The following is a 26,062-nucleotide window of genomic DNA, read 5'->3' on the forward strand; positions in this document are numbered from 1 at the left end:
GGGTTCCCAGCGGAGTTGACTTCGCTGGGTTGCTGTACTGCTCCTTAATGTAATCCTCCAGCTCAGACTTGGTAATCTCCAGCTTTCCACTCCTCTTGTCCTCTAGCAGCTGTCTGGCATGCTTGAAGGGATTTTTGAAGAATCTACTCCTCTCTTTCTCCTTCCGCCTTCTGCGCTTGCGGATGCGCTCTGCCCTCCGTAGGCCGGCAAGATCTTTTCTCACCTCGTCCCACAGTGGCTTCATGCCCTCCTTCTCCTCTCTGCTTGCCTTCCTCCACTGTTTTTGGAGTTGACGCCACCTCTTCACCGACTGCCTCCTCTCCCTCCTCCCCTTCTGCACTGGGCAAGCTCTCCGCTTTTCCGCAGTTACTCCGCAGTTCATTTTCATAGTTAATAAAACGTGGAAAATAGTCAAAGCTCTTAAAAAAAACAAAAAAACAATAACAAAAAAGGGGCCAAAATCTTCTGATTCTTCGATCAAGTTCAGGGGCCACAAAAATCAAAAAATCGCCTCGAGGGAGACAAATGTCCCCCACGTTGGACACCCCTGCATTTCTGATATCGGCAACAACTTAATATCACTTAACATAACAACAAAAACAATCAGTATATCGATGGGACTGTTATCCTTTTTTACTTTGTTTAAACCAAGCAGAGAGAAATGAAAATGTTGTTGGCCTCCATGAATCAAAATGAAGGTTTCAGTCACATTATGTGAGTGTTTGACGTTAATATTTAAAAATGTTGTTCACAGGATGACTCCAGCTGTGGTCTTTGTACTTTTGGCTGTTTTAGGAGCAACATGCAGCGCAAATGGTAAAAATAAATTTGAGTCTTTGTTGAAAAACAAAATGTGTATATATGTTATAGAAAAAATACAGTGTCTTAATTTATTTTAAGTTCCAGTTTAATAAATGTGCAAGACGTCCTTTATTTAGCAATTTTGATGTTAAGTTAATTTTCATATTATTTCTGTATCTATCTTCAACATTTCATCGTCAAGGTAATAATATTGCTGATTAACCCATTAACATACTGAAGAAACGTCAACAAGACTACTTTTGTTTATCTCTATCCAGCTACTAATATTGCTCGACGTGGGAAAGTTGCTCAGTCTTCCTTGTATGGGGATTGTGTCCCAGAAAGGGCCATTGATGGAAATCGTGCAAGCGGGTGGGGGGGGTTCTCCTGTACCCACACAGAGAACGACAAAACTTCCTGGTGGAGACTGGACCTACAGAACAGCTACAAGATCACCAGTGTCACCATCACCAACAGGAGAGACTGCTGCGAAGAGAGGATCAACGGTGCTGAGATCCGCATCGGAAATTCACTTGATGACAATGGAAACACTAATCCCAGGTAGACCAAGAGAACTTCATGTTTCATGTCCTTTTAACACAGACACTGAAAACTAAAGAACTGATGATACCTGTTTCATAACTGATCTGCAATTTTATTTCTTCACTTTAATTATAAAATACAACAACCTGTGAAATTGATTCCTCTGCAACAACATATGACCCACAATGTTGTTTTCATGTTTTCTTTAGATGCACAGTGATTTCAACAATAGGAGCTGGAGTCTCTGAAACCTTTCAGTGCAATGGCATGGAAGGCCGCTATGTCAACATTTTGCTGCCAGACAAGAACCAGTACCTGACTCTGTGTGAGGTGGAAGTTGATGGTGAACCCTCAGATAACATCTGTGTCACAGGTGAGTTGAACCATACTTTGTGTCAAACCATGCATCGATAGTTATTGAAGGTTCAATCATACAATGCTAACTGCCGTTTTTTTTAAACCTTAGTTCAGATGAACATATATTAAAGGAGACATATTATCCCCCTATTCAAACAGTCCCTCTGTGCTCTAAATGAAACATCTGTGTTTCTGTGCTTTGGTCCAAATATAACATGAATCAAGCAGCAGAGGAGGTTTGTGACCCTGTAGTAACCTGTTCTCTCAGAATGCTCTGTTTTGGTGTGTGTGTCTCTTTAAATAAGCCTCGCCCCCCTGTGTTTTCCCAGTAGACATCACTCCTCTGTAGAGAAAATAAAAATGGCGGACCTGTGCAAAAGTGTAGCTTTCGTCTGGAGGTGGAGTCCATGGGTGGAGACACCAGGGTAAGGGGAGGGGCTTTTCTTACCAGAATCCCACTGTGACATCACAAACTGAGAGCATTTGAAACAAAGCATTTTTTGCTCGGTGGTAAGACTTATGCAGACAACAAACAAAGGAGTGGTAGAATTTATTTCAAATCTTTTGGGTCAACAGACACTTAGATTACCCAAATAAAGGTTGAAAAACACTCTAAGAGTGGATTTTTCAGAATATGTCCCCTTTAATATACTTCTAAAACTTCCTGAAATGCCCCTTAATAAGTAATTGTTTATCTCTATCCAGATACTAATATTGCTCGAGGTGGGAAAGTTGTTCAGTCTTCCCCATATGGGGATGCTGTCCCAGAAAGGGCCATTGATGGAAATCGTGCAAGCGTGTGGGAGGAGGGCTCCTGTACCCACACACAGAACGACACAACTTCCTGGTGGAGACTGGACCTACAGAACAGCTACAAGATCACCAGTGTCACCATCACCAACAGGAAAGACTGCTGCCACAAGAGGATCAACGGTGCTGAGATCCGCATCGGAGATTCACTTGATGACAATGGAAACACTAATCCCAGGTAGACCAAGAGAACTTCATGTTTCATGTCCTTTTAACACAGACACTGAAAACTAAAGAACTGATGATACCTGTTTCATAACTGATCTGTCATTTTATTTCTTACTTTAATTATAAAATACAACAACCTGTGAAATCCCCCCTGAACTGCTACCTTATCGTGGTGGGGGAGTTTGAGCACCCGAATGACCCTAGGATCTATGTTGTCGGGGGCTTTGAGCCCCCAGCAGGGTCACCCAAGGCAAACAGGTCCTAGGTGACGGGTCAGACCAAAAGCAGTTCACAAAACCCCTATGACAGGAAGAAGATCAAGGACCGTGACATCGCCCGGCATGGCGGAGCCGGGGCCCCACCCTGGAGCCAGGCCTGGGGTTGGGGCCAGCAGGAGAGCGCCTGGTGGCCGGGACTTTGCCCGTGGGGCCCGGCCGGGTTCAGCCCGAAAGGACGACGCGGGCCCGTCCTCCTGTGGACCCACCATCCACAGAGGAAGCCGTAGGGGTCGGGTGTAGTGTGGATCGGGTGGCAGTCGACGGCGGGGGCCTCGGCGACCCGATCCCTGGACTCAGCTTCTGGCGTTTGGGACGTGGAACGTCACCTCACTGGGGGGGAAGGAGCCTGAGCTTGTGCAGGAGGTTGAGAGGTACCGGCTAGATATAGTCGGGCTCACCTCCACGCACTGCTTGGGCTCTGGAACCCAGCTCCTTGAGAGGGGCTGGACTCTCTACTTCTCTGGAGTTGCCCGCGGTGAGAGGCGGCGGGCTGGTGTGGGCTTGCTCATAGCCCCACAGCTCAGCCGCCAGGTGTTGGAGTTCACTCCGGTGAACGAGAGGGTCGTGTCCCTACGCCTTCGGGTAGGGGACAGGTCTCTAACAGTCGTTTCGGCCTACGGCCCGAACGGCAGTGTGGAGTACCCGGCCTTCTTGGAGTCCCTGGGAGGGGTGCTGGACAGTGCTCTGACTGGGGACTCCATTGTTCTACTGGGGGACTTCAATGCTCACGTGGGCAGCGACAGTGAGATCTGGAGTGGGGTGATTGGGAGGAACGGCCTCCCTGATCTGAACCAGAGTGGTGTTCTGTTATTGGACTTCTGTGCTAGTCACAGTTTGTCCATAACGAACACCATGTTGGAGCACAGGGATGTTCATAAGTGCACGTGGCACCAGGACTCCCTAGGCCGGAGGTCGATGATAGACTTTGTGGTCGTGTCATCTGACCTCCGGCCGTGTGTCTTGGACACTCGGGTGAAGAGAGGGGCTGAGCTGTCAACTGATCACCACCTGGTGGTGAGTTGGATGCGCTGGCAGGGGAGGAAGCCGGTCAGACTCGGCAGGCCCAAACGTGTAGTGAGGGTCTGCTGGGAAAGTCTGGCTGAACCCTCTGTTAGCGAGGTCTTCAACTCCCACCTCCGGACGAGCTTTTCACAGATCCTGGGGGAGGCTGGGTGCATTGAGTCCGAGTGGACCATGTTCTCCACCTCCATTGTCAAAGCAGCTGCTCTGAGCTGTGGTCGCAGGGTCTCTGGTGCCTGTCGTGGCGGCAATCCCCGAACCCGGTGGTGGACACCGGAAGTAAGGGAGGCCGTCAAGCTGAAGAAGGAGTCCTATCGGGCGTTGCTAGCGCATAGGACTCCTGAGGCAGCTGATGGGTACCAGCAGGCCAGGCGTTCTGCAGCCCGGGCGGTCGTGGAGGCAAAAACTCGGGCCTGGGAGGAGTTCGGGGAGGCCATGGAGGAGGACTTTCGGTCGGCCTCGAGGAAATTCTGGCAAACCATCCGTCGCCTCAGGAGGGGGAAGCAGTGCTTCACCAACACTGTTTACAGTGGAGGTGGGGAGCTGCTGACCTCAACTGGGGATGTAGTCGGACGGTGGAAGGAATACTTCGAGGATCTCCTCAATCCCACCTTTACGTCTTCCACTGAGGAAGCAGAGGCGGAGTGCTCAGAGGTGGATTCGTCCATCACCCAAGCCGAAGTCACCGAGGTAGTTGGCAAGCTCCTTGGTGGCAAGGCACCAGGGGTGGATGAGATTTGCCCTGAGTATCTGAAGTCTCTGGATTTGCAGGGGCTGTCATGGTTGACACGCCTCTGTAATATCGCGTGGAGGTCGGGGACAGTGCCTCTGGACTGGCAGACCGGGGTGGTGGTCCCTCTTTTCAAGAAGGGGGACCGGAGGGTGTGTTCCAACTACCGGGGAATCACACTCCTCGGCCTCCCTGGGAAAGTCTATTCCAGGGTTCTGGAGAGGAGGTTCCGGCTGTTAGTCGAACCTCGGATTCAAGAGGAACAATGCGGTTTTCGTCCTGGCCGAGGAACACTGGACCAGCTCTACACTCTCCAGCGGGTGCTCGAGGGTTCATGGGAGTTTGCCCAACCAGTCCACATGTGCTTTGTGGATTTGGAGAAGGCATTCGACCGTGTCCCTCGCGGCGCCCTCTGGGGGGTGCTCCGTGAGTATGGGGTTCGGGGCCCTTTGCTAAGGGCGGTCCGGTCCTTGTACGACCGGAGCAGGAGCATGGTTCGCATTGCCGGTATTAAGTCGTACCTGTTCCCGGTGCGCGTTGGCCCCCGGCAGGGCTGCCCTTTGTCACCGGTTCTGTTCATTACTTTTATGGACAGAATTTCTAGGCGCAGTCAGGGGCCGGAGGGGGTCCAGTTCGGGGACCACAGGATCTCGTCTCTGCTTTTTGCAGATGATGTGGTCTTGTTGGCTCCATCGAACCCGGACCTTCAGTGCGCACTGGGGTGGTTCGCGACCGAGTGTGAGGCGGCTGGGATGAGGATCAGCACCTCTAAATCTGAGGCCATGGTTCTCGACCGGAAAAAGGTGGCTTGCCCCCTTCAGGTCGGTGGGGAGTCCTTGCCCCAGGTGGAGGAGTTTAAGTATCTTGGGGTCTTGTTCACGAGTGGGGGGAAGATGGAGCGTGAGATCGACAGACGGATCGGTGCGGCGTCTGCAGTCATGCGGTCGCTGTATCGGTCCGTCGTGGTGAAGAAGGAGCTAAGCCGAAAGGCGAAGCTCTCGATTTACCGGTCGATCTTCGTTCCTACCCTCACCTATGGTCATGAGCTTTGGGTCATTACCGAAAGAACGAGATCTCGGATACAAGCGACCGAAATGGGCTTCCTCCGTAGGGTGGCTGGGCGACCCGGCCCCGGATAAGCGGTAGAAAATGGATGGATGGATGGAACAACCTGTGAAATCGATTCCTCTGCAACAACATGACCCACAATGTTGTTTTCATGTTTTCTTTAGATGCACAGTGATTTCAAGAATAGGAGCTGGAGTCACTAAAACCTTTCTGTGCAATGGCATGGAAGGCCGCTATGTCAACATTGTGCTGCCAGACAAGAACCAGTACCTGACTCTGTGTGAGGTGGAAGTTGCTGGTGAACCCTCAGATAACAGCTGTGTCCCAGGTGAGTTGAACCATACTTTGTGTCAAACCATGCATCGATAGTTAATGAAGGTTCAATCATACAATGCTGACTACCGTTTTGTTGCAACCTTAGTTCAGATGAACATATATTAAAGGAGACATATTGTCCCCCTTTTCAAACAGTCCCTCTGTGCTCTATATGAAACATCTGTGTTTCTGTGCTTTGGTCCAAATATAACATGAATCAAGCAGCAGAGGAGGTTTGTGACCCTGTAGAAACCTGCTCTCTCAGAATGCTCTGTTTTGGTGTGTGTGTCTCTTTAAATACAATAAGCCCTGCCCCCCTGTGTTTTCCCAGTAGACATCACTCCTCTGTAGAGAGAATAAAAATGGCGGACCTGTGCAAAAGTTTAGCTCTCGTCTGGAGGTGGAGTCCATGGGGGGAGATACCGGGGGGGAGGGGCTTTTCTTACCAGAATCTCACTGTGACATCACAAACTGAGAGCATTTGAAATGCAGCATTTTTTGCTCGGAGGTAAGACTTATGCAGACAATAAACAAAGGAGTGGTAGAATTTATTTCAAATCTTTTGGGTCAACAGACACTTAGATTACCCAAATAAAGGTTGAAAAACACTCTAAGAGTGGATTTTTCAGAATATGTCCCCTTTAATATACTTCTAAAACTTCCTGAAATGCCCCTTAATAAGTAATTGTTTATCTCTATTTAGATAATAATGTTGCTCTAGGTGGGAAAGTTGTTCAGTCTTCTATGCATGGGGATGCTGTCCCAGAAAGGGCCATTGATGGAAATCGAGCAAGCGTGTGGGGGGAGGGCTCCTGTACCCACACAGAGAACGACAAAACTTCCTGGTGGAGACTGGACCTACAGAACAGCTACAAGATCACCAGTGTCACCATCACCAACAGGGGAGACTGCTGCGAAGAGAGGATCAACGGTGCTGAGATCCGCATCGGAGATTCACTTGATGACAATGGAAACACTAATCCCAGGTAGACCAAGAGAACTTCATGTTTCATGTCCTTTTAACACAGACACTGAAAACTAAAGAACTGATGATACCTGTTTCATAACTGATCTGCCATTTTATTTCTTCACTTTAATTATCAAAAACACAACAACCTGTGAAATCGATTCCTCTGCAACAACATATGATCCACAATGTTGTTTTCATGTTTTCTTTAGATGCACAGTGATTTCAACAATAGGAGCTGGAGTCTCTGAAACCTTTCAGTGCAATGGCATGGAAGGCCGCTATGTCAACATTGTGCTGCCAGATAAGCACCAGTACCTGACTCTGTGTGAGGTGGAGGTTGATGGTGAACCCTTAGGTGAAATCCTTGTCCCAGGTGAGTTGAACCATACTTTGTGTCAAACCATGCATCGATAGTTATTGAAGGTTCAATCATACAATGCTAACTGCCGTTTTTTGCAACCTTAAGCCTGGTTCACACGGCAGGATAATTACGCCGATGTTGGCCCAGATTCTCCCCTTCTGATAATCTTAAGGACGCCCCGATCATCATAAAATAATCTTTTAAGATCATCCTGCCGTGTGTGGTGTGTTCAGACCGCTCTCGTCTGGTGGGAAGAATGTCGGGACCGCTCCGATCTCAAATCGGGGATATTCAACATGTTGGATTGTTTTGGCCCGATCTCTCATCATGTGTGGTGTTTCCCTCGAGGAGAAAACGAGCACGAGCCTGTTGACTGTGACGCATAGCCAATCAGAAAGCGAGGTGACGTAGTAGCGAAAACACCGGGAGCAAAACAACAACTCACCTCCATATCATCATGTAGCAAGTACAGCTCATGCTCCTGTTGTCTCCTCTCCTTTGACCGACGCCTCTTTTTAAAACGTGTTTTTCACATAAAAACAGCACAAACGATCCCTATTACATCCTCTTCGTCCGTTTGTTGACTCTGGAATCACGTTTGATCTCGAGAGGTTTTGTGAGATTTCCCGTCTGATCGGGGGACGTTCGCGAGCGAAATCGGTTCGTGTATGGTGTGTTGATGTTGCCGTGTGGCCGCACACCACACACTGTTCGATCAAAACTGTAAAACCTCCGATTATTTATCGCCATGTGTGGTCTCTAAAGTTTGGGGAATCGGCCGACAATATTAAAATCCTGCCGTGTGAACCAGCCTTTAGTTCAGATGAACATATATTAAAGGAGACATATTATCCCCCTTTTCAAACAGTCCCTCTGTGCTGTCAATGAAACATCTGTGTTTCTGTGCTTTGGTCTAAATATAACATGAATCAAGCAGCAGAGGAGGTTTGTGACCCTGTAGAAACCTGCTCTCTCAGAATGCTCTGTTTTGGTGTGTGTGTCTCTTTAAATAAGCCCCGCCCCCTGAGTTTTCCCAGTAGACATCACTCCTCTGTAGAGATAAGGCTGAACGATTTCAGGAAAAGATCTATTTGTGATTTTTCTGGCAGAAATTGAGATTTCGATTTTTTATCACGAGTTTCTTCAAATCAAGCTTGTGCAATATTCTCAATGTACAGTAACATTTACAAACATGACAGGAAATTACATCATACCAGTTAAAACTTTAAATGCCAGAACTCTAAAATTATAGAATGAAAACTAAAGTTAAGAATTGATTTCAGATATATTCATTAAGAAGAAACGCAGAGACGGGTGATGTTCTTGGTTTTAGTGTCAGTTTGACAGAAATCTGGTCAGAAGCGTCATGGTTTGGTTCTTTGTTTCGTTTTAGTTTTCTATCCTTAGTGTTCTGTATTGTTTCCTGCGTTACTTGTGTGTGATTCCTGGTGTGGTTGCTTTGTTCCCTAGTGTTTCCCTGTGTCTGTGTTTTCTGATTTTTACATTTAGTCTTGTAAGTGTTTCCCTTGTGTGTTTTAATACTTTATAGTCTGGTGTTTACGTTCGTCTTTTCAGTGTCAGGTTTGACTTTGTACTGGTCCTCAGTTGTTCTGGTCTTGTGTTCTTTGTTCCTTGTGTTTCCCGCCTTTGTGATTACCCTCATTGTCCTCACCTGTCTCGTTAGTCTCACCTGCATCTGATTACCCCATGTCTGTCTGTGTTATTCCTCAGTCTCCTGTCGGTTCATTGTCTTTTGTCGTTTGTCCTGGTATGTGGTTTGTCTCCTTGTTCCTCGTGGTTTTTGGATTTTTGCATTTTGTTTTTGAATGGTAAGTTTTTGTTTTTTGCCTTTTTAGTTAAAATAAATCTTGTTTTCTGCAATTGGGTCCTCCTTCCCTGTTCTCCACCTCGAAAACGTGACACAGAAGTGTTGATATATTTTGTTCCTTTGGGGTTGCTGTAGGTGACTTAGTTCACAGGAAGTCAAAGTTCAGACAGCAGAAGTTATGCAATAAGAGAAGCCAACAATGTCTCCATATTTTCCATATTAGTTGATGTGTTGCTAGGCGTATCATATGCATGTAAAATTGCAATTTGGCGTATGAATTGTACGACATTACAATGTTATTTGTATGCAAACTGTGCAACTGTTTTTTTCTTCTAGCCATACGGCCGAAACATTTGGCTGTGAGCGTCATTTCATGTTCAGATTTTGCATTGTATCTATTGAGTATGTTTAATAAGGTTGCAACGCAAGATAACAACAATTGACACATTCGTGATGCTAACCGCTAGCATTCCTATTCAAATTCTCATAGACGTTAGCATCAAGCTAGCGGACTTTTCGGTTGTTTAGCATATTATGAGATGATTAACTTATATTTGATGTCTGTGTAGTTTTTCAGTGCTTCCTTTATTAAAGACTGGACAAAGAAACTTCAGCTTCTTTATTGGAGAAAAACTGTTAGCTATCTGTGTATCAAACTAAAGAGGTCACACACACAAACGCTGGGGCAGAATAGACGGCGGTGATCACATTATCACATTTTCTGAAATCGCGATTTTGATCAGAAAACAATGAATCGTTCAGCCTTATGTAGAGAGAATAAAAATGGCGGACCTGTGCAAAAGTTTAGCTTTCGTCGGGAGGTGGAGTCCATGGTGGGAGATACCAGGGGAGGGGATTTTCTTTCCAGAATCCCACTGTGACATCACAAACTGAGACCGTTTGAAACAAAGCATTTTTCTCTGAATGGTAAGACTACAGACCACAAACAACCAAGTGGATGGATTTATTTCACATCTATTTGGGTCAACAGACACTTAGGTTACCCACATAAATGTTCACAAACACTTAAAAAAGTAGATTTAAAAAAAAAAAAATACTTATAAGTATTTGTTTATCTCTATCCAGATACTAATATTGCTCTAGGTGGGAAAGTTGTTCAGTCTTCCATGCTTGGGGATGCTGTCCCAGAAAGGGCCATTGATGGAAATCGTGCAAGCGTGTGGGAGGAGGGCTCCTGTACCCACACAAAGAACGACAAAACTTCCTGGTGGAGACTGGACCTACAGAACAGCTACAAGATCACCAGTGTCACCATCACCAACAGGAGAGACTGCTGCCACGAGAGGATCAACGGTGCTGAGATCCGCATCGGAGATTCACTTGATGACAATGGAAACACTAATCCCAGGTAGACATTTTATTTCTTCACTTTAATTATAAAATACAACAACCTGTGATATCAATTCCACTGCAACAACATATGACCCACAATGTTGTTTTCATGTTTTCTTTAGATGCACAGTGATTTTAACAATAGGAGCTGGAGTCTCTGAAACCTTTCAGTGCAATGGCATGGAAGGCCGCTATGTCAACATTGTGCTGCCAGACAAGAACCAGTACCTGACTCTGTGTGAGGTGGAAGTGACCGGCATTGAAGCAGAAGAAGAAGAATCAGAAGATCATAGCTTGATCACACTTGAGTCTTGAAGTATTTGAGATTTTTTTTCTTGGGCTCCAGGCGACTTTCTTTTAAATTCAAATGCAATATACTGCTTTAACCCTGTAAAAAATTTTCTTCACTGTCGGTCAATGACCATTCATTTAAACATCAGTTGAAATGAGTCGAACACACTGATATTTCTGGCAAGATTTTCTTTTGCTGTACAATTAGAGAAAATAAAGAACTTTCACCGCAGCATTCAACCGTTCTCTTGTTTCTGTTTAACAGTTTTATGTGCTGTAAGTGAGGATGTGACTGCTGAAATGTTAAACAAAACACTGCTGAATGAAGAAGAATTAACAAAAGCAACGGAAGAATCAGTAGAAGATGAAAGAAGTCGAGGAAATAGCAGGAGAAAAGTAGTAGAAGAAGAAAAAACAGTAAAAGTAGAACAAGAAGTAGTTGTAGGAGAAGAAGAAATAGTAAAAGCAGAAGAACAAGAAGTAAAAGGAGAATAATAAAGATTTGGATGACGATAGTGGGAATGCTGTGCAAAGAATTAATTTACAATAAGAGAAGTTAAACGTTCTTGTAGACAACGTTGAGCCAGATAAACTAAGGAATAATGATAATTGCTGCCTTTACAGCCTGTTTCACTGCTGCAGGCTGAAGAGATCTATTGGTTTATTTTACCCATCAGTCATTTGGATCCAAATATATTTACAAAGACGGCCAGGATAGAAAATGCAGGAATCACAAACCATCTGAGCAATAACTAAATAAAAATACCAGAATTATTTCGCTGTCTGATTCTTCACAGGATTCTTTTTGTCCTCTTGAACAGGAAGTTGCTCAACCCCAACAACGCCATGCTCCGGATGGCCATCATGAAGCGGAAGATGTTCAGGCAGAATAAGGACGGGTACCACAGCATGAGGGAAACTGCTCTGAAGAGTCCGGCAGTCGACGAGAAGGTCAAAGGAGTGTGATCATCAAAGCGCTCTGTGGATCTCATGCATATCTCACTGTGATAATGAAGCACTCTGCATGTGTCTGTTGAGGCACAGCAGAATGCATGTCCAGGAAATCTGCAATAAAACAGGAGATTCAACAGACTGTATGTTGTGATCACTTCCATGATAACCCAGGTTTAGACGTAAACTCTGCACGCTGTGATGAGGCGTCTCAACTTGAAGGACGCAGAAGACGTGGCCTAATTTTATCGTGGAAAAATATTCCATAGTTTTGAATTCTCCTGATTATATCCTGCTGCCTTCTCTCCGTCAATTCGCTCTGAGATCTCAGTGATTGGAACAAAACAGCTGCTTTATGTTTTCTGTTCTTTGTTGATGTTGGGGATAAAACATCTGGAGTTTATTAACTGACTAAATGATCATCAGGCAGCTTGAAGATGACTTGAAACTAGAGACTGAGAACATACATTTATGAAGGGGGGACATTTACACCTCGAGTCGCCCCCTGTTGGCCTTTAGAAGAATTGCAGATTAAACACACCTCTGCACTGGCTTCATCTTTCAGCTCTGTATGTACACTTCTTGATCAAAGTCCATGTTTTTGACCTGGTGCACTAACAGCTGTACTCCTCTAAATCCAGCATTGCACTCGTTTAAACTCGCTTACATCACAGTCGATGTGCTTTAAAGCTGGACCTTCAACTTAAACCTTTATTTTGTCTGCACACAGAAACCTGTAGAAGAAGACAAAGTCCAGGCTGAAGGTACGTGTGTAAAGGTGACAAAGTTACCTGATGTTTTTAACTTCTGACGCAAAGAAAAACAGAAATGCAGAGAAATCAATCTGGAGATTTAATAGAAGACAGAGACATCGCCATCGTCATCATTTTAAAAAGAGGCTGCGACGTGTCGGACAAATCTATTTAAAAAGGAGGACAGGAAAGAGTTTTGTTGCTGACACGGAGACGAGAGAGAGAAAGAGGATCGAAACAGGAAAGGTCAAAGGTCATACAAACGGTGTCAAAAAGCTGGAAAAGATTCTCGTCGCCTCAGAGAAGCTTCTGCACAGAAGTCAAACTCCCATGATGGCGTGTGTGTTTTATTGCTTTTAGCTGGAAAAATTAAAGACGTTGAATAAAGTAGTTTTGCAGTGCTACAACTTCAATGTTTTTAACAGCCCACAGACAGAAACACAGAAATCCCTCATTGAATAAAAAAATATTCTAAATGATATCAAGAATTAAGTAAACACAACAAAGGGAAAAGTATTTTCCAAAGCCACTGCATGTCAGATATATTAAGAGTTTTTTTTAAATTGTAAAAGTCTGTTTGAAATCACATCCAAAAGAGATGAGATGAGATTTCAGATTTCGTACAAATTTCAGCTCATCAAGATACAGGTGTTGGTTTTCCTGCAGGGCATTGCTGCCTGACGCAACTCCTCCAGTGCCTTTTGAACAGGTGTGCCATGACACCTCACTGAACACCTCTGCGGGTCTAAACGGGTCATCAGCTGGGGACCACCACTCATCAACGTTTCGCTCCTTTAACCCCAGTACATCTCGTGGTGGTGGAGCGATGGCAGGGATCTCTCCCTGCCACCCCCTGCTGATGCCCTAGGTGTTTACCCCCAACCCTTCTGCTTCCTTTTTAGCCACAGCCAGAAGCTGCCTTTCTCCGCCTCCTCTGCCAGCTCTTTCATAGCTTTCCGATGCCTCGGTCCTGTGCATCCCATGTCGTGGAGTAGGCGAGCAGTTGAGGAACCCACGAAGCCCCTACACCCCACTTCCACAGGGCAGATAACAGCTTTCCAGCCCGCCTCCCTGCACTCTGCCGCCAGATCAGCATACTTGGTTGGCTTCCGCTCATAAGCAGCCTCCATACCTCCCTCCCATGGTACGGTGAGTTCCACCAGGAGGACTGTCTTGCTAGCCTCTGACCACAAGACAAGGTCTGGCCGCAGGGATGTTTCCACAATCTCCCTGGGGATCTGGAGCTGCTTTCCCAAGTCGACCGTCATGGTCCACTCTCTTCCCGGTGAGAGGAGCCTTGCTGTATCTCTCTCCAGCCCTCGCAAACTGGATGGGATGTCGTCCTCGAGCAGAAGGTCTGCTGTTTGCCTCCTCTCTTCATGACTCTGACACCTCTGCCAGCTTCTTCAACACTTGGTCGTATCGCCACCTGTAGCGCCCCTGGGACAGCGCTGTCGTGCAGCCTGACAGAATGTGCTGGAGACTTGCGTTGATGGTGTTGCAAAGAGGAAAGTTCTCTTCAGCACCAAACCATTGGTGGAGGTTTCGGGGACAAGGCAAGGTGTCATATGTTGCTCTGATCAGGAAGCTGAACCTAGCTTGGGGGATCTTCCATAAATCGGACCATGACATGGACCTGTCTGTGAGACCTTCCCATGACGTCCAACGTCCTTGCTGGCCCTGGGACACCACTTTGATGTTATGGCATTCCTGCTCAGTTCTTGCCACTTCCACCACCACCATGGCTTTCCGGTCTTCTTTGGAAGCCTTTGACCAGAACAAGGGAGTATCGCCCCTCGGAAGGCCTGCTCGACTCTCCTGGACTCTGCCGACCACCTCGCGGTGCTTCAGCCTGCCGATTGCCATGTCGACCTCCTCTTGGGCTTTCCATTTTCTTCCCGTTCTTATCTGGGTGCCGAGTTTGCCAGCCCGTCCATCTTGCTTACCGCTGAGGAGGGGATTTCGCTCATCTTCAGTGGCCACATCACCCTTTGGTACAGTATGAACTGGTGACACCAAACTTTGTACTTTTCGGAGAGTTGGCTTCGATTGATCTTGGTCAGGCCATCTGCGAGCTGATTCCTCACTGCCTCCCCCATCTGCCTGTCAGAGAGCTTTGCTGTGTATGTGCGACCCAGGCTACGAACAGGTTGATCTGCCAGCAATGGGATATTCTCACCACCTGCGACAAAGATGGTGTTATCATTTCTGACTCCTTTCCTGATCGTCAGGCTGCGTGACTTGGGGGGTTTGATCTTCATCCTCGCCCAGCCCACAAGCTCGTCGATCCTCTTCAGCAGTCTTGTTGTGCATGCTGCTGTCTGGAGTATGGTGGTGATATCATCCATGTAGCCTTTCACTGCTGGTAGCCTTTTTCCTGACGGCAGTTTCACTCCTCCGACCATCTTCCTAGCCCCTATGAGGATGATCTCAAAGGCTTCTATCTGTCTGTCTGTCCGTCCGTCCGTCCGTCCGTCCGTCCGTCCGTCTATCTATCTATCTATCTATCTATCTATCTATCTATCTATCTATCTATCTATCTATCTATCTATCTATCTATCTATCTATCTATCTATCTATCTATCTATCTATCTCCATCCATCCATCCATCCATCCATCCATCCATCCATCTATCAGGAGGGCGATACTCCTAAACTGGCCGATCGTGCTGGAGTTCTGCTCCTTTGGGATGAAAATTGTGACAGCTTTTTGCCACTCTGACAGGATGACTTGGTTTTTCCAGGCCACTCTCAGCAGATTCCAGAGGTGTCTCTGGACCCCTGGGCAGTACTTGTACAGCTTGTATGGGATCCCGTTAGGGCCTGGGACTGAGGTAGCTCTTGCCTTCCGGACCACCTCTGCCACTTCGCTGCGTTTGGGGAGGGCAGCATCAAAGAGGGAGGTTGGGGGAGCTGGGCGAGGAACATGACAGGGGGATCCCAGCGGAGTTGACTTCACTGGGTCGCTGTACTGCTCCTTGATGTAATCCTCCAGCTCAGACTTGGTAATGTCCAGCTTTCCACTCCTCTTGTCCTCTAGCAGCTGTCTGGCATGCTTGATGGGATTCTCTTTCTCCTTCCGCCTTTGGCGCTTGCGGATGCGCTCTGCCCTCCGTGGGCCGGCAAGATCTTTTCTCACCTCGTCCCACAGTGGCTTCATGCCCTCCTTCTCCTCTCTGCTTGCCTTCCTCCACTGTTTTCGGAGTTGACGCCGCCTCTTCACCGACTGCCTCCTCTCCCTCCGCTTTTCCGCAGTTACTCCAACTCTGCCTCTGCATTCATCATAGAGGATGTCTCCAAAATGATTCAGCTTGCTTTCCACCTGGCCACGCAGTGAATGGTCCAGGATAAGGCTGAGGTCCTTGTCCAGCTTCTGCCAGACCGCAACTTCATTAGCTTTAGGCCATTTGACCATCTGCCTCCTTCCAGGTTCTTTCCTCTCTGTCCTCTGGCTTTGCTCGCGGTTGTTGGGGTTACTTTGTGTTCTGTGTGACTTTGTCAGTGCCACTCTCAGAGGCATTGGCGTCCATCAAGGGCCCTCGTGTGTCCTCCACCCGCCTTTCTGCAGCAACGGTGGATCCCTCAGTGCTGTGGTTTGTGACCTGGCTTTGGGTTCCTCTTGTCTGACCTGCGGTTGCAGTGCAATGTTGCTGCTGGCCTCCCTCTTCATACTTTTTCCTTCCCTGGTGGATCCCCAAACCTCTGAAGGTGGTCACCTTCTCCCACCCACACCCGCATCTTCTCGTGATCCTAGAATCTTTGTCCGTATCCGTCCCTGTCGTTACCGGGAAATCCGTCTGTTTTAGCCCTTCTTCCACCCCGCCTCTGGGAGGGCCATCGGGTTGTTTTTCCTTATTTGTTTTCGTAGTGAACTTAGGGTGTCAAACATTAAAGTGACCATGTTGGGTTTAGCGTCCTCTCCTGAGACGTCAAACTTCTTCTTCACTCTCATTGGACGATGCATAGCTCCGTGCTTGTCTCTATGGCGTCTCTGTGAGTCCGGCTCTGAGCGTCTGACTCTCCGTCCTGCTCATAGGACGCCGGCGGCTCCAGACTCTGCCTCAGCTCGATCAGCAGCTCTTTGCTGTCACTCGAGAGAAAGTTTTCCCAGGTAGTATTGAGGCGTGAGCTCCACCAGCCTGCAACACACACACACACACACACACACACACACACACACACACACACACACACCACTTCACCATGAAGACAAAATGAAGGTTTACAGGCAACTCAGGTTTTGTATTTTGACCTCTACAAAAATAACATAAAAAAACACAATAACTAAGTAAAGAGAGAAACTATTTTGTTCTATTTCTTTTAAACAGTAAGGCTTTTTAGATCATAATCAAAAGGTTCACAAAGAAACCCTTTAATAAAAGGAAATTAAATACTTAGATTTTTTTGTTCTTTATCTGTTTTTTTATTTGTTTGTAATGTGGTTAATTTAAAAAAAAAAGCTTTCTGTATTAAACTCAGATTATTAAATAACAGTCTGCGTGTTTGCAAGAATTATGCAATGTTCATTTTCATAGTTAATAAAACGTGGAAAATAGTCCAAGCTGTTCAAAAAAAAACAAAAAAAACAATAACAAAATAGGGGCCAAAATCTTCTGATTCTTCAATTGAGTTCAGGGGCCACAAAAATAAAAAAAATTGCCTCAAGGGAGACAAATGGCCCCTGTCATGGTTTGGTTTTGTCTCTGTGTTTCTTTTAGTTTTCATTCTGTCCTTAGTGTTATTTGTTTCCTAATGTGGATTGTTTCCCTTGTGTGCTTTAATGTTTCATAGTCTTGTGTTTACTTCTGTCTTCAGTGTGTTTCCCTGTGTCCTCCTATGTTGCCTGTTAGTTTATTTCCGGTCTTGTGTTTTAAGTCTAGTCTTTAGTATTTCCTGTTTTATTTTGTAGATCTGGTTTTGGTGGTGTCAGTGTCAGGTTTTACTTTGTACTTGTCCTCAGTGTTCTGGTCTTGTGTTCTTTGTTCCTTGTGTTTCCCGCCTTTGTGATTACCCTGATGTTCCTCACCTGTCTCATTAGTCTCACCTGCGTCTGATTACCCCATGTCTATTTAGTCTCTGTGTTTGCCTCAGTTTCTTGTCGGGTCATTGTCTTTTGTATGTCGTTGTGTCTTTGGTTGCTGCTGTGCCCTGTGTTTTCGCCTCCTGATTTTTTTTTTTTTTTTTTGCTCTCAGAACGTTTTGGATTTATTAATTCAGTAAGTTTTTGTTATGTCTTTTGTTAATACATTTTTATTCTGCACTTGGGTCCTCCTCCCTGTTTCCTACCCGGAACGTGACAGGCCCTCACTTGGACACCCCTGCATTTCTGATATTGGCAACAACTTAATATCACATACAACAAAAACAATCAGTATATCGATGGGACTGTTATTCTTTTTTACTTTGTTTAAACCAAGCAGAGAGAAATGAAAATGTTTTTGGCCTCCATGAATCAAAATGAAGGTTTCAGTCACATTATGTGAGTGTTTGACGTTAATATTTAAAAATGTCGTTCACAGGATGACTCCAGCTGTGGTCTTTGTACTTTTGGCTGTTTTAGGAGCAACATGCAGCGCAAATGGTAAAAATAAATTTGAGTCTTTGTTAAAAAACGAAATGTGTATATGTTATAGAAAAAATAGTGTCTTAATTTATTTTAAGTTCCAGTTTAATAAATGTGACGTCCTTTCTTTAGCAATTTTGATGTTAAGTTAATTTTCATATTATTTCTGTATCTATCTTCAACATTTCCTCGTCAAGGTAATAATATTGCTGATTAACCCATTAATATACTGAACAAACGTTAACAAGACTACTTTTGTTTATCTCTATCCAGCTACTAATATTGCTCGACATGGGAAAGTTGCTCAGTCTTCCTTGCATGGGGATGCTGTCCCAGAAAGGGCCATAGATGGAAATCGTGCAAGCGTGTGGGGGGAGGGCTCCTGTACCCACACAGAGAACGACAAAACTTCCTGGTGGAGACTGGACCTACAGAAGAGCTACAAGATCACCAATGTCACCATCACCAACAGGAGAGATTGCTGCCACGAGAGGCTCAACGGTGCTGAGATCCGCATCGGAGATTCACTTGATGACAATGGAAACACTAATCCCAGGTAGACCAAGAGAACTTCATGTTTCATGTCCTTTTAACACAGACACTGAAAACTAAAGAACTGATGATGCCTGTTTCATAACTGATCTGTCATTTTATTTCCTCACTTTAATTATCAAAAAGACAACAACCTGTGAAATCGATTCCTCTGCAACAACATATGACCCACAATGTTGTTTTCATGTTTTCTTTAGATGCACAGTGATTTCAACAATAGGAGCTGGAGTCACTAAAACCTTTCAGTGCAATGGCATGGAAGGCCGTTATGTCAACATTGTGCTGCCAAACAAGAACCAGTACCTGACTCTGTGTGAAGTGGAAGTTGCTGGTGAACCCTTAGGTAACATCTGTGTCCCAGGTGAGTTGAACCATACTTTGTGTCAAACCATGCATCGATAGTTATTGAAGGTTCAATCATACAATGCTAGCTGCCGGTTTTTGCAACCTTAGTTCAGATGAACATATATTAAAGGAGACATATTGTCCCCCTTTTCAAACAGTCCCTCTGTGCTCTAAATAAAACATCTGTGTTTCTGTGCTTTGGTCCAAATATAACATGAATCAAGCAGCAGAGGAGGTTTGTGACCCTGTAGAAACCTGCTCTCTCAGAATGCTCCGTTTTGGTGTGTGTCTCTTTAAATACAATAAGCCCTGCTCCCCTGTGTTTTCCCAGTAGACATCACTCCTCTGTAGAGAGAATAAAATGGCAGACCTGTGCAAAAGTGTAGCTCTTGTCTGGAGGTGGAGTCAATGGGTGGAGATACCAGGGGAGGGGAGGGGCTTTTCTTACCAGACTGTCACTGTGACATCACAAACTGAGAGCATTTTGAAACTAAGCATTTTTTTTCTAGCTGGTAAGACTTATGCAGACAATAAACAAAGGAGTGGTAGAATTTATTTCAAATCTTTTGGGTCAACAGACACTTAGATTACCCAAATGTTCAAAAACACTCTAAAAGTGGATTTTCAGAATATGTTCCCTTTAATATACTTCTGAAACTTCCTGAAATGCCCCTTAATAAGTAATTGTTTCTCTATTTAGATAATATTACTGCTCTAGGTGGAAAAGTTGTTCAGTCTTCCACGCATGGGGATGCTGTCCCAGAAAGGGCCATTGATGGAAATCGTGCAAGCCTGTGGTGGGAGGGCTCCTGTACCCACACACAGAACGACACAACTTCCTGGTGGAGACTGGACCTACAGAAGAGCTACAAGATCACCAGTGTCACCATCACCAACAGGAGAGACTGCTGCCAAGAGAGGATCAACGGTGCTGAGATCCGCATCGGAGATTCACTTGATGACAATGGAAACACTAATCCCAGGTAGACCAAGAGAACTTCATGTTTCATGTCCTTTTAACACAGACACTGAAAACTAAAGAACTGATGATACCTGTTTCATAACTGATCTGCCATTTTATTTCTTCACTTTAATTATCAAAAACACAACAACCTGTGAAATCAATTCCTCTGCAACAACATATGACCCACAATGTTGTTTTCACGTTTTCTTTAGATGCACAGTGATTTCAAGAATAGGAGCTGGAGTCACTAAAACCTTTCAGTGCAATGGCATGGAAGGCCGTTATGTCAACATTGTGCTGCCAAACAAGAACCAGTACCTGACTCTGTGTGAGGTGGAAGTTGATGGTGAACCCTCAGATAACATCTGTGTCACAGGTGAGTTGAACCATACTGTGTCAAACCATGCATCGATAGTTAATGAAGGTTCAATCATACGATGCTAACTGCCGTTTTTTGCAACCTTAGTTCAGATGAACATATATTAAAGGAGACATATTGTCCCCCTTTTCAAACAGTCCCTCTGTGCTCTAAATGAAACATCTGTGTTTCTGAGCTTTGGTCCAAATATAACATGAATCAAGCAGCAGAGGAGGTTTGTGACCCTGTAGAAACCTGCTCTCTCAGAATGCTCCGTCTTGGTGTGTGTCTCTTTAAATAAGCCCCGCTCCCCTGTGTTTTCCCAGTAGACATCACTCCTGTAGAGAAAATAAAAATGGCAGACCTGTGCAAAAGTTTAGCTTTCGTCTGGAGGTGGAGATACCAGGGTAAGGGGGAGGGGCTTTTCTTACCAGAATCCCACTGTGACATCACAAACTGAGAGCATTTGAAATGCAGCATCTTTTGCTAGGTGTTGAGACTCATGCAGACAACAAACAAAGGAGTGGTAGAATTTATTTCAAATCTTTTGGGTCAACAGACACTTAGGTTACCCAAATAAATGTTCAAAAAACTCTAAGAGTGGATTTTTCAGAATATGTCCCCTTTAATATACTTCTGAAACTTCCTGAAATGCCCCTTAATAAGTAATTGTTTATCTCTATTTAGATAATATTGCTCGACGTGGGAAAGTTGCTCAGTCTTCCTTGCATGGGGATGCTGTCCCAGAAAGGGCCATTGACGGAAATCGTGCAAGCGTGTGGGGGAAGGGCTCCTGTACCCACACAGAGAACGACAAAACTGCCTGGTGGAGACTGGACCTACAGAAGAGCTACAAGATCACCAGTGTCACCATCACTAACAGGAGAGACTGCTGCGAAGAGAGGATCAACGGTGCTGAGATCCGCATCGGAGATTCACTTGATGACAATGGAAACACTAATCCCAGGTAGACCAAGAGAACTTCATGTTTCATGTCCTTTTAACACAGACACTGAAAACTAAAGAACTGATGATACCTGTTTCATAACTGATCTGTCATTTTATTTCTTCACTTTAATTATAAAATACAACAACCTGTGAAATCGATTCCTCTGCAACAACATATGATCCACAATGTTTTCTTTAGATGCACAGTGATTTCAACAATAGGAGCTGGAGTCACTAAAACCTTTCAGTGCAATGGCATGGAAGGCCGCTATGTCAACATTGTGCTGCCAAACAAGAACCAGTACCTGACTCTGTGTGAGGTGGAAGTTGCTGGTGAACCCTTAGGTAACATCCTTGTCCCAGGTGAGTTGAACCATACTTTGTGTCAAACCATGCATCAATAGTTATTAAAGGTTCAATCATACGATGCTAACTGCCGTTTTTTGCAACCTTAGTTCAGATGAACATATATTAAAGGAGACATATTGTCCCCCTTTTCAAACAGTCCCTCTGTGCTCTATATGAAACATCTGTGTTTCTGTGCTTTGGTCCAAATATAACATGAATCAAGCAGCAGAGGAGGTTTGTGACCCTGTAGAAACCTGCTCTCAGAATGCTCTGTTTTGGTGTGTGTCTCTTTAAATAAGCCCCGCCCCCTCAGTTTTCCCAGTAGACATCACTCCTCTGTAGAGATAAGGCTGAACGATTTTAGGAAAAGATCTATTTGTGATTTTTCTGGCAGAAATTGAGATTTCGATTTTTTTATCACGAGTTTCTTCAAATCAAGCTTGTGCAATGTTCTCAATGTACAGTAACATTCACAAACATGACAGGAAATTACATCATACCAGTTAAAACTTTAAATGCCAGAACTCTAAAATTATAGAATGAAAACTAAAGTTAAGAATTGATTTCAGATATATTCATTAAGAAGAAACGCAGAGATGTTCTTGGTTTTAGTGTCAGTTTGACAGAAATCTGGTCAGAAGCGTCATGGTTTGGTTCTTTGTTTCGTTTTAGTTTTCTATCCTTAGTGTTCTGTATTGTTTCCTGCGTTACTTGTATGTGATTCCTGGTGTGGTTGCTTTGTTCCCTAGTGTTTCCCTGTGTCTGTGTTTTCTGATTTTTACATTTAGTCTTGTAAGTGTTTCCCTTGTGTGTTTTAATACTTTATAGTCTGGTGTTTACATTCGTCTTTTCAGTGTCAGGTTTGACTTTGTACTGGTCCTCAGTTGTTCTGGTCTTGTGTTCTTTGTTCCTTGTGTTTCCCGCCTTTGTGATTACCCTCATTGTCCTCACCTGTCTCGTTAGTCTCACCTGTGTCTGATTACCCCATGTCTGTCTGTGTTATTCCTCAGTCTCCTGTCGGTTCATTGTCTTTTGCCGTTTGTCCTGGTATGTGGTTTGTCTCCTTGTTCCTCGTGGTTTTTGCATTTTGTTTTTGAACAGTAAGTTTTTGTTTTTTGCCTTTTTAGTTAAAATAAATCTTGTTTTCTGCAATTGGGTCCTCCTTCCCTGTTCTCCACCTCGAAAACGTGACACAGAAGTGTTATGTTTTGTTCCTTTGGGGTTGCTGTAGGTGACTTAGTTCACAGGAAGTCAAAGTTCAGACAGCAGAAGTTATGCAATAAGAGAAGCCAACAATGTCTCCATATTTTCTTCAGTCTGATCTCACAGTTTTGCGTATAAATAGCACAACGTTCTAATGTCTTGCGACGCATACGCCAAATTGCATTTTTGAGTGCATATGATACGCCAATCCCTCACGTTCATCAGGAGTCAAGAGGTTACGCATAGGCAACTATTCTAACCTCTCCCAATCCCTTTTCCTAACCTTAACCAGTCAGTAGGCTATGTGTTGCTAGGCTAACCTTAACCAGTTGGTATGTGTTGCTAGGCGTATCATATGCATGTAAAATTGCAATTTGGCATATGCATTACACTGTTATTTGTATGCAAACTGTGCGACTGTTTTTTTTTCCTTCTAGCCATACGGCCGAAACATTTGGCTGTGAGCGTCATTTCATGTTCAGATTTTGCATTGTATCTATTGAGTATGTTTAATAAGGTTGCAACGCAAGATAACATTTGACACATTCGCGATGCTAACCGCTAGCATTCCTATTCAAATTCTCATAGACGTTAGCATCAAGCTAGCGGACTTTTCGGTTGTTTAGCATATTATGAGATTAACTTATATTTGATATCTGTGTAGTTTCACAGCACTAACTTTATTAAAGACTGGACAAAGAAACTTCAGCTTCTTTATTGGAGGAAAACTGTTAGCTATCTGTGTATCAGACTAAAGAGGTCAAACGCTGGGGCAGAATAGACGGCGGTGATCACATTTTCTGAAATCGCGATTTTGATCAGAAAACAATGAATCGTTCAGCCTTATGTAGAGAGAATAAAAATGGCGGACCTGTGCAAAAGTGTAGCTCTCGTCTGGAGGTGGAGTCCATGGTGGGAGATACCAGGGGAGGGGAGGGGATTTTCTTTCCAGAATCCCACTGTGACATCACAAAATGAGACGGTTTGAAACGAAGCATTTTTCTCTAGATGGTAAGACTACAGACCACAAACAACCAAGTGGATGGATTTATTTCACATCTATTTGGGTCAACAGACACTTAGGTTACCCACATAAATGTTCACAAACACTTACATTTTTTTTTTGTTTTTTAATATACTTACAAGTATTTGTTTATCTCTCTCCAGATACTAATATTGCTCTAGGTGGGAAAGTCGCTCAGTCTTCCTTGCATGGGGATGCTGTCCCAGAAAGGGCCATTGACGGAAATCGTGCAAGCGTGTGGGGGGAGGGCTCCTGTACCCACACAGAGAACGACAAAACTTCCTGGTGGAGACTGGACCTACAGAAGAGGTACAAGATCACCAGTGTCACCATCACTAACAGGAGAGACTGCTGCCAAGAGAGGATCAACGGTGCTGAGATCCGCATCGGAGATTCACTTGATGACAATGGAAACGCTAATCCCAGGTAGACCTTTAATTATAAAATACAACAACCTGTGATATCGATTCCACTGCAACAACATATGACCCACAATGTTGTTTTCATGTTTTCTTTAGATGCACAGTGATTTCAACAATAGGAGCTGGAGTCTCTGAAACCTTTCAGTGCAATGGCATGGAAGGCCGCTATGTCAACATTGTGCTGCCAGACAAGAACCAGTACCTGACTCTGTGTGAGGTGGAAGTGACCGGCATTGAAGCGGAAGAATCAGAAGATCATAGCAACACTTGAGTCTCGAAGTATTTGAGGTTTTTTTTTTTTTTTTTTTTTTTTTGTTGGGCTCCAGGCGACTTTCTCTTAAATTCAAACGCAATATACTGCTTTAACCCTGTAAGAATTTTTCTTCACTGTCGGTCAATGACCATTCATTTAAACATCAGTTGAAATGAGTCGAGCACACTGACATTTCTGGCAAGATTTTCTTTTGCTGTACAATTAGAGAAAATAAAGAACTTTCACCGCAGCATTCAACCGTTGTCTTGTTTCTGTTTAACAGTTTTATGTGCTGTAAGTGAGGATGTGACTGCTGAAATGTTAAACAAAACACTGCTGAATGAAGAAGAATTAACAAAAGCAACGGAAGAATCGGTAGAAGATGAAGAAAAAAGTGGAAGAAGTCGCAGAAGAGGAAATGGCAGAAGAAAAAACAGTATAAGTAGTTGTAGAAGAACAAGAAGTAAAAGGAGAATAATAAAGATTTGGATGACGATAGTGGGAATGCTGTGCAAAGAATTAATTTACAATAGGAGAAGTTAAACGTTCTCGTAGACGTTGAGCCAGATAAACTAAGGAATGATAATTGCTGCCATTACAGCCTGTTTCACTGCTGCAGGCTGAAGAGATCTATTGGTTTATTTTACCCATCAGTCATTTGGATCCAAATATATTTACAAAGACGGCCAGGATAGAAAATGCAGGAATCGCAAACCATCTGAGCAATAACCATAAATAAAAATACCAGAATTATTTTGTTGTCTGATTCTTCACTGGATCCTTTTTGTCCTCTTGAACAGGAAGTTGCTCAACCCCAACAACGCCCTGCTCCGGATGGCCATCATGAAGCGGAAGATGTTCAGGCAGAATAAGGACGGGTACCACAGCATGAGGGAAGCGGCTCTGAAGAGTCCGGCAGTCGACGAGAAGGTCAAAGGAGTGTGATCATCAAAGCGCTATGAGGATCTCGTGCATGTCTCAGTGTGATAATGAAGCACTCTGCATGTGTCTGTTGAGGCACAGCAGAATGCATGTCCAGGAAATCTGCAATAAAACAGGAGATTCAACAGACTGTATGCTGTGATCACTTCCATGATAACCCAGGTTTAGACGTAAACTCTGCACGCTGTGATGAGGCGTCTCAACTTGAAGGACGCAGAAGAGGTGGCCTAATTTTATCGTGGAAAAATATTCCATAGTTTTGAATTCTCCTGATTATATCCTGCTGCCTTCTCTCCGTCAATTCGCTCTGAGATCTCAGTGATTGGAACAAAACAGCTGCTTTATGTTTTCTGTTCTTTGTTGATGTTGGGGATAAAACATCTGGAGTTTATAAACTGACTAAATGATCATCAGGCAGCTTGAAGACGACTTGAAACTAGAGATTGAGAACATATTTATGAAGGAGGGACATTTACACCTCGAGTCACCCCCTGTTGGCCTTTAGAAGAATTGCAGATTAAACACACCTCTGCACTGGCTTCATC

At 44.6% G+C, this 26,062-nt stretch overlaps 1 protein-coding gene across 1 annotated transcript; it reads left to right on the forward strand.

The window, feature by feature from the left end:
• Positions 1 to 755: 755 nt before the first annotated feature.
• Positions 756 to 24,593, forward strand: LOC306836624 (uncharacterized protein; the record flags this gene model as incomplete). The annotated part of the gene is made up of 11 exons (XM_079363800.1): positions 756 to 816; positions 1,143 to 1,362; positions 1,554 to 1,717; positions 2,407 to 2,689; positions 5,940 to 6,103; positions 18,432 to 18,714; positions 18,908 to 19,071; positions 19,756 to 20,038; positions 20,232 to 20,395; positions 24,044 to 24,326; positions 24,419 to 24,593. 11 exons carry the CDS (start codon positions 756 to 758, stop codon positions 24,591 to 24,593), a joined length of 2,244 nt encoding a protein of 747 aa, XP_079219926.1.
• Positions 24,594 to 26,062: the final 1,469 nt, after the last annotated feature.

Source organism: Symphodus melops, assembly GCF_947650265.1.
Source record: "Symphodus melops genome assembly, chromosome: 16".
Taxonomy (NCBI): domain Eukaryota; kingdom Metazoa; phylum Chordata; class Actinopteri; order Labriformes; family Labridae; genus Symphodus; species Symphodus melops.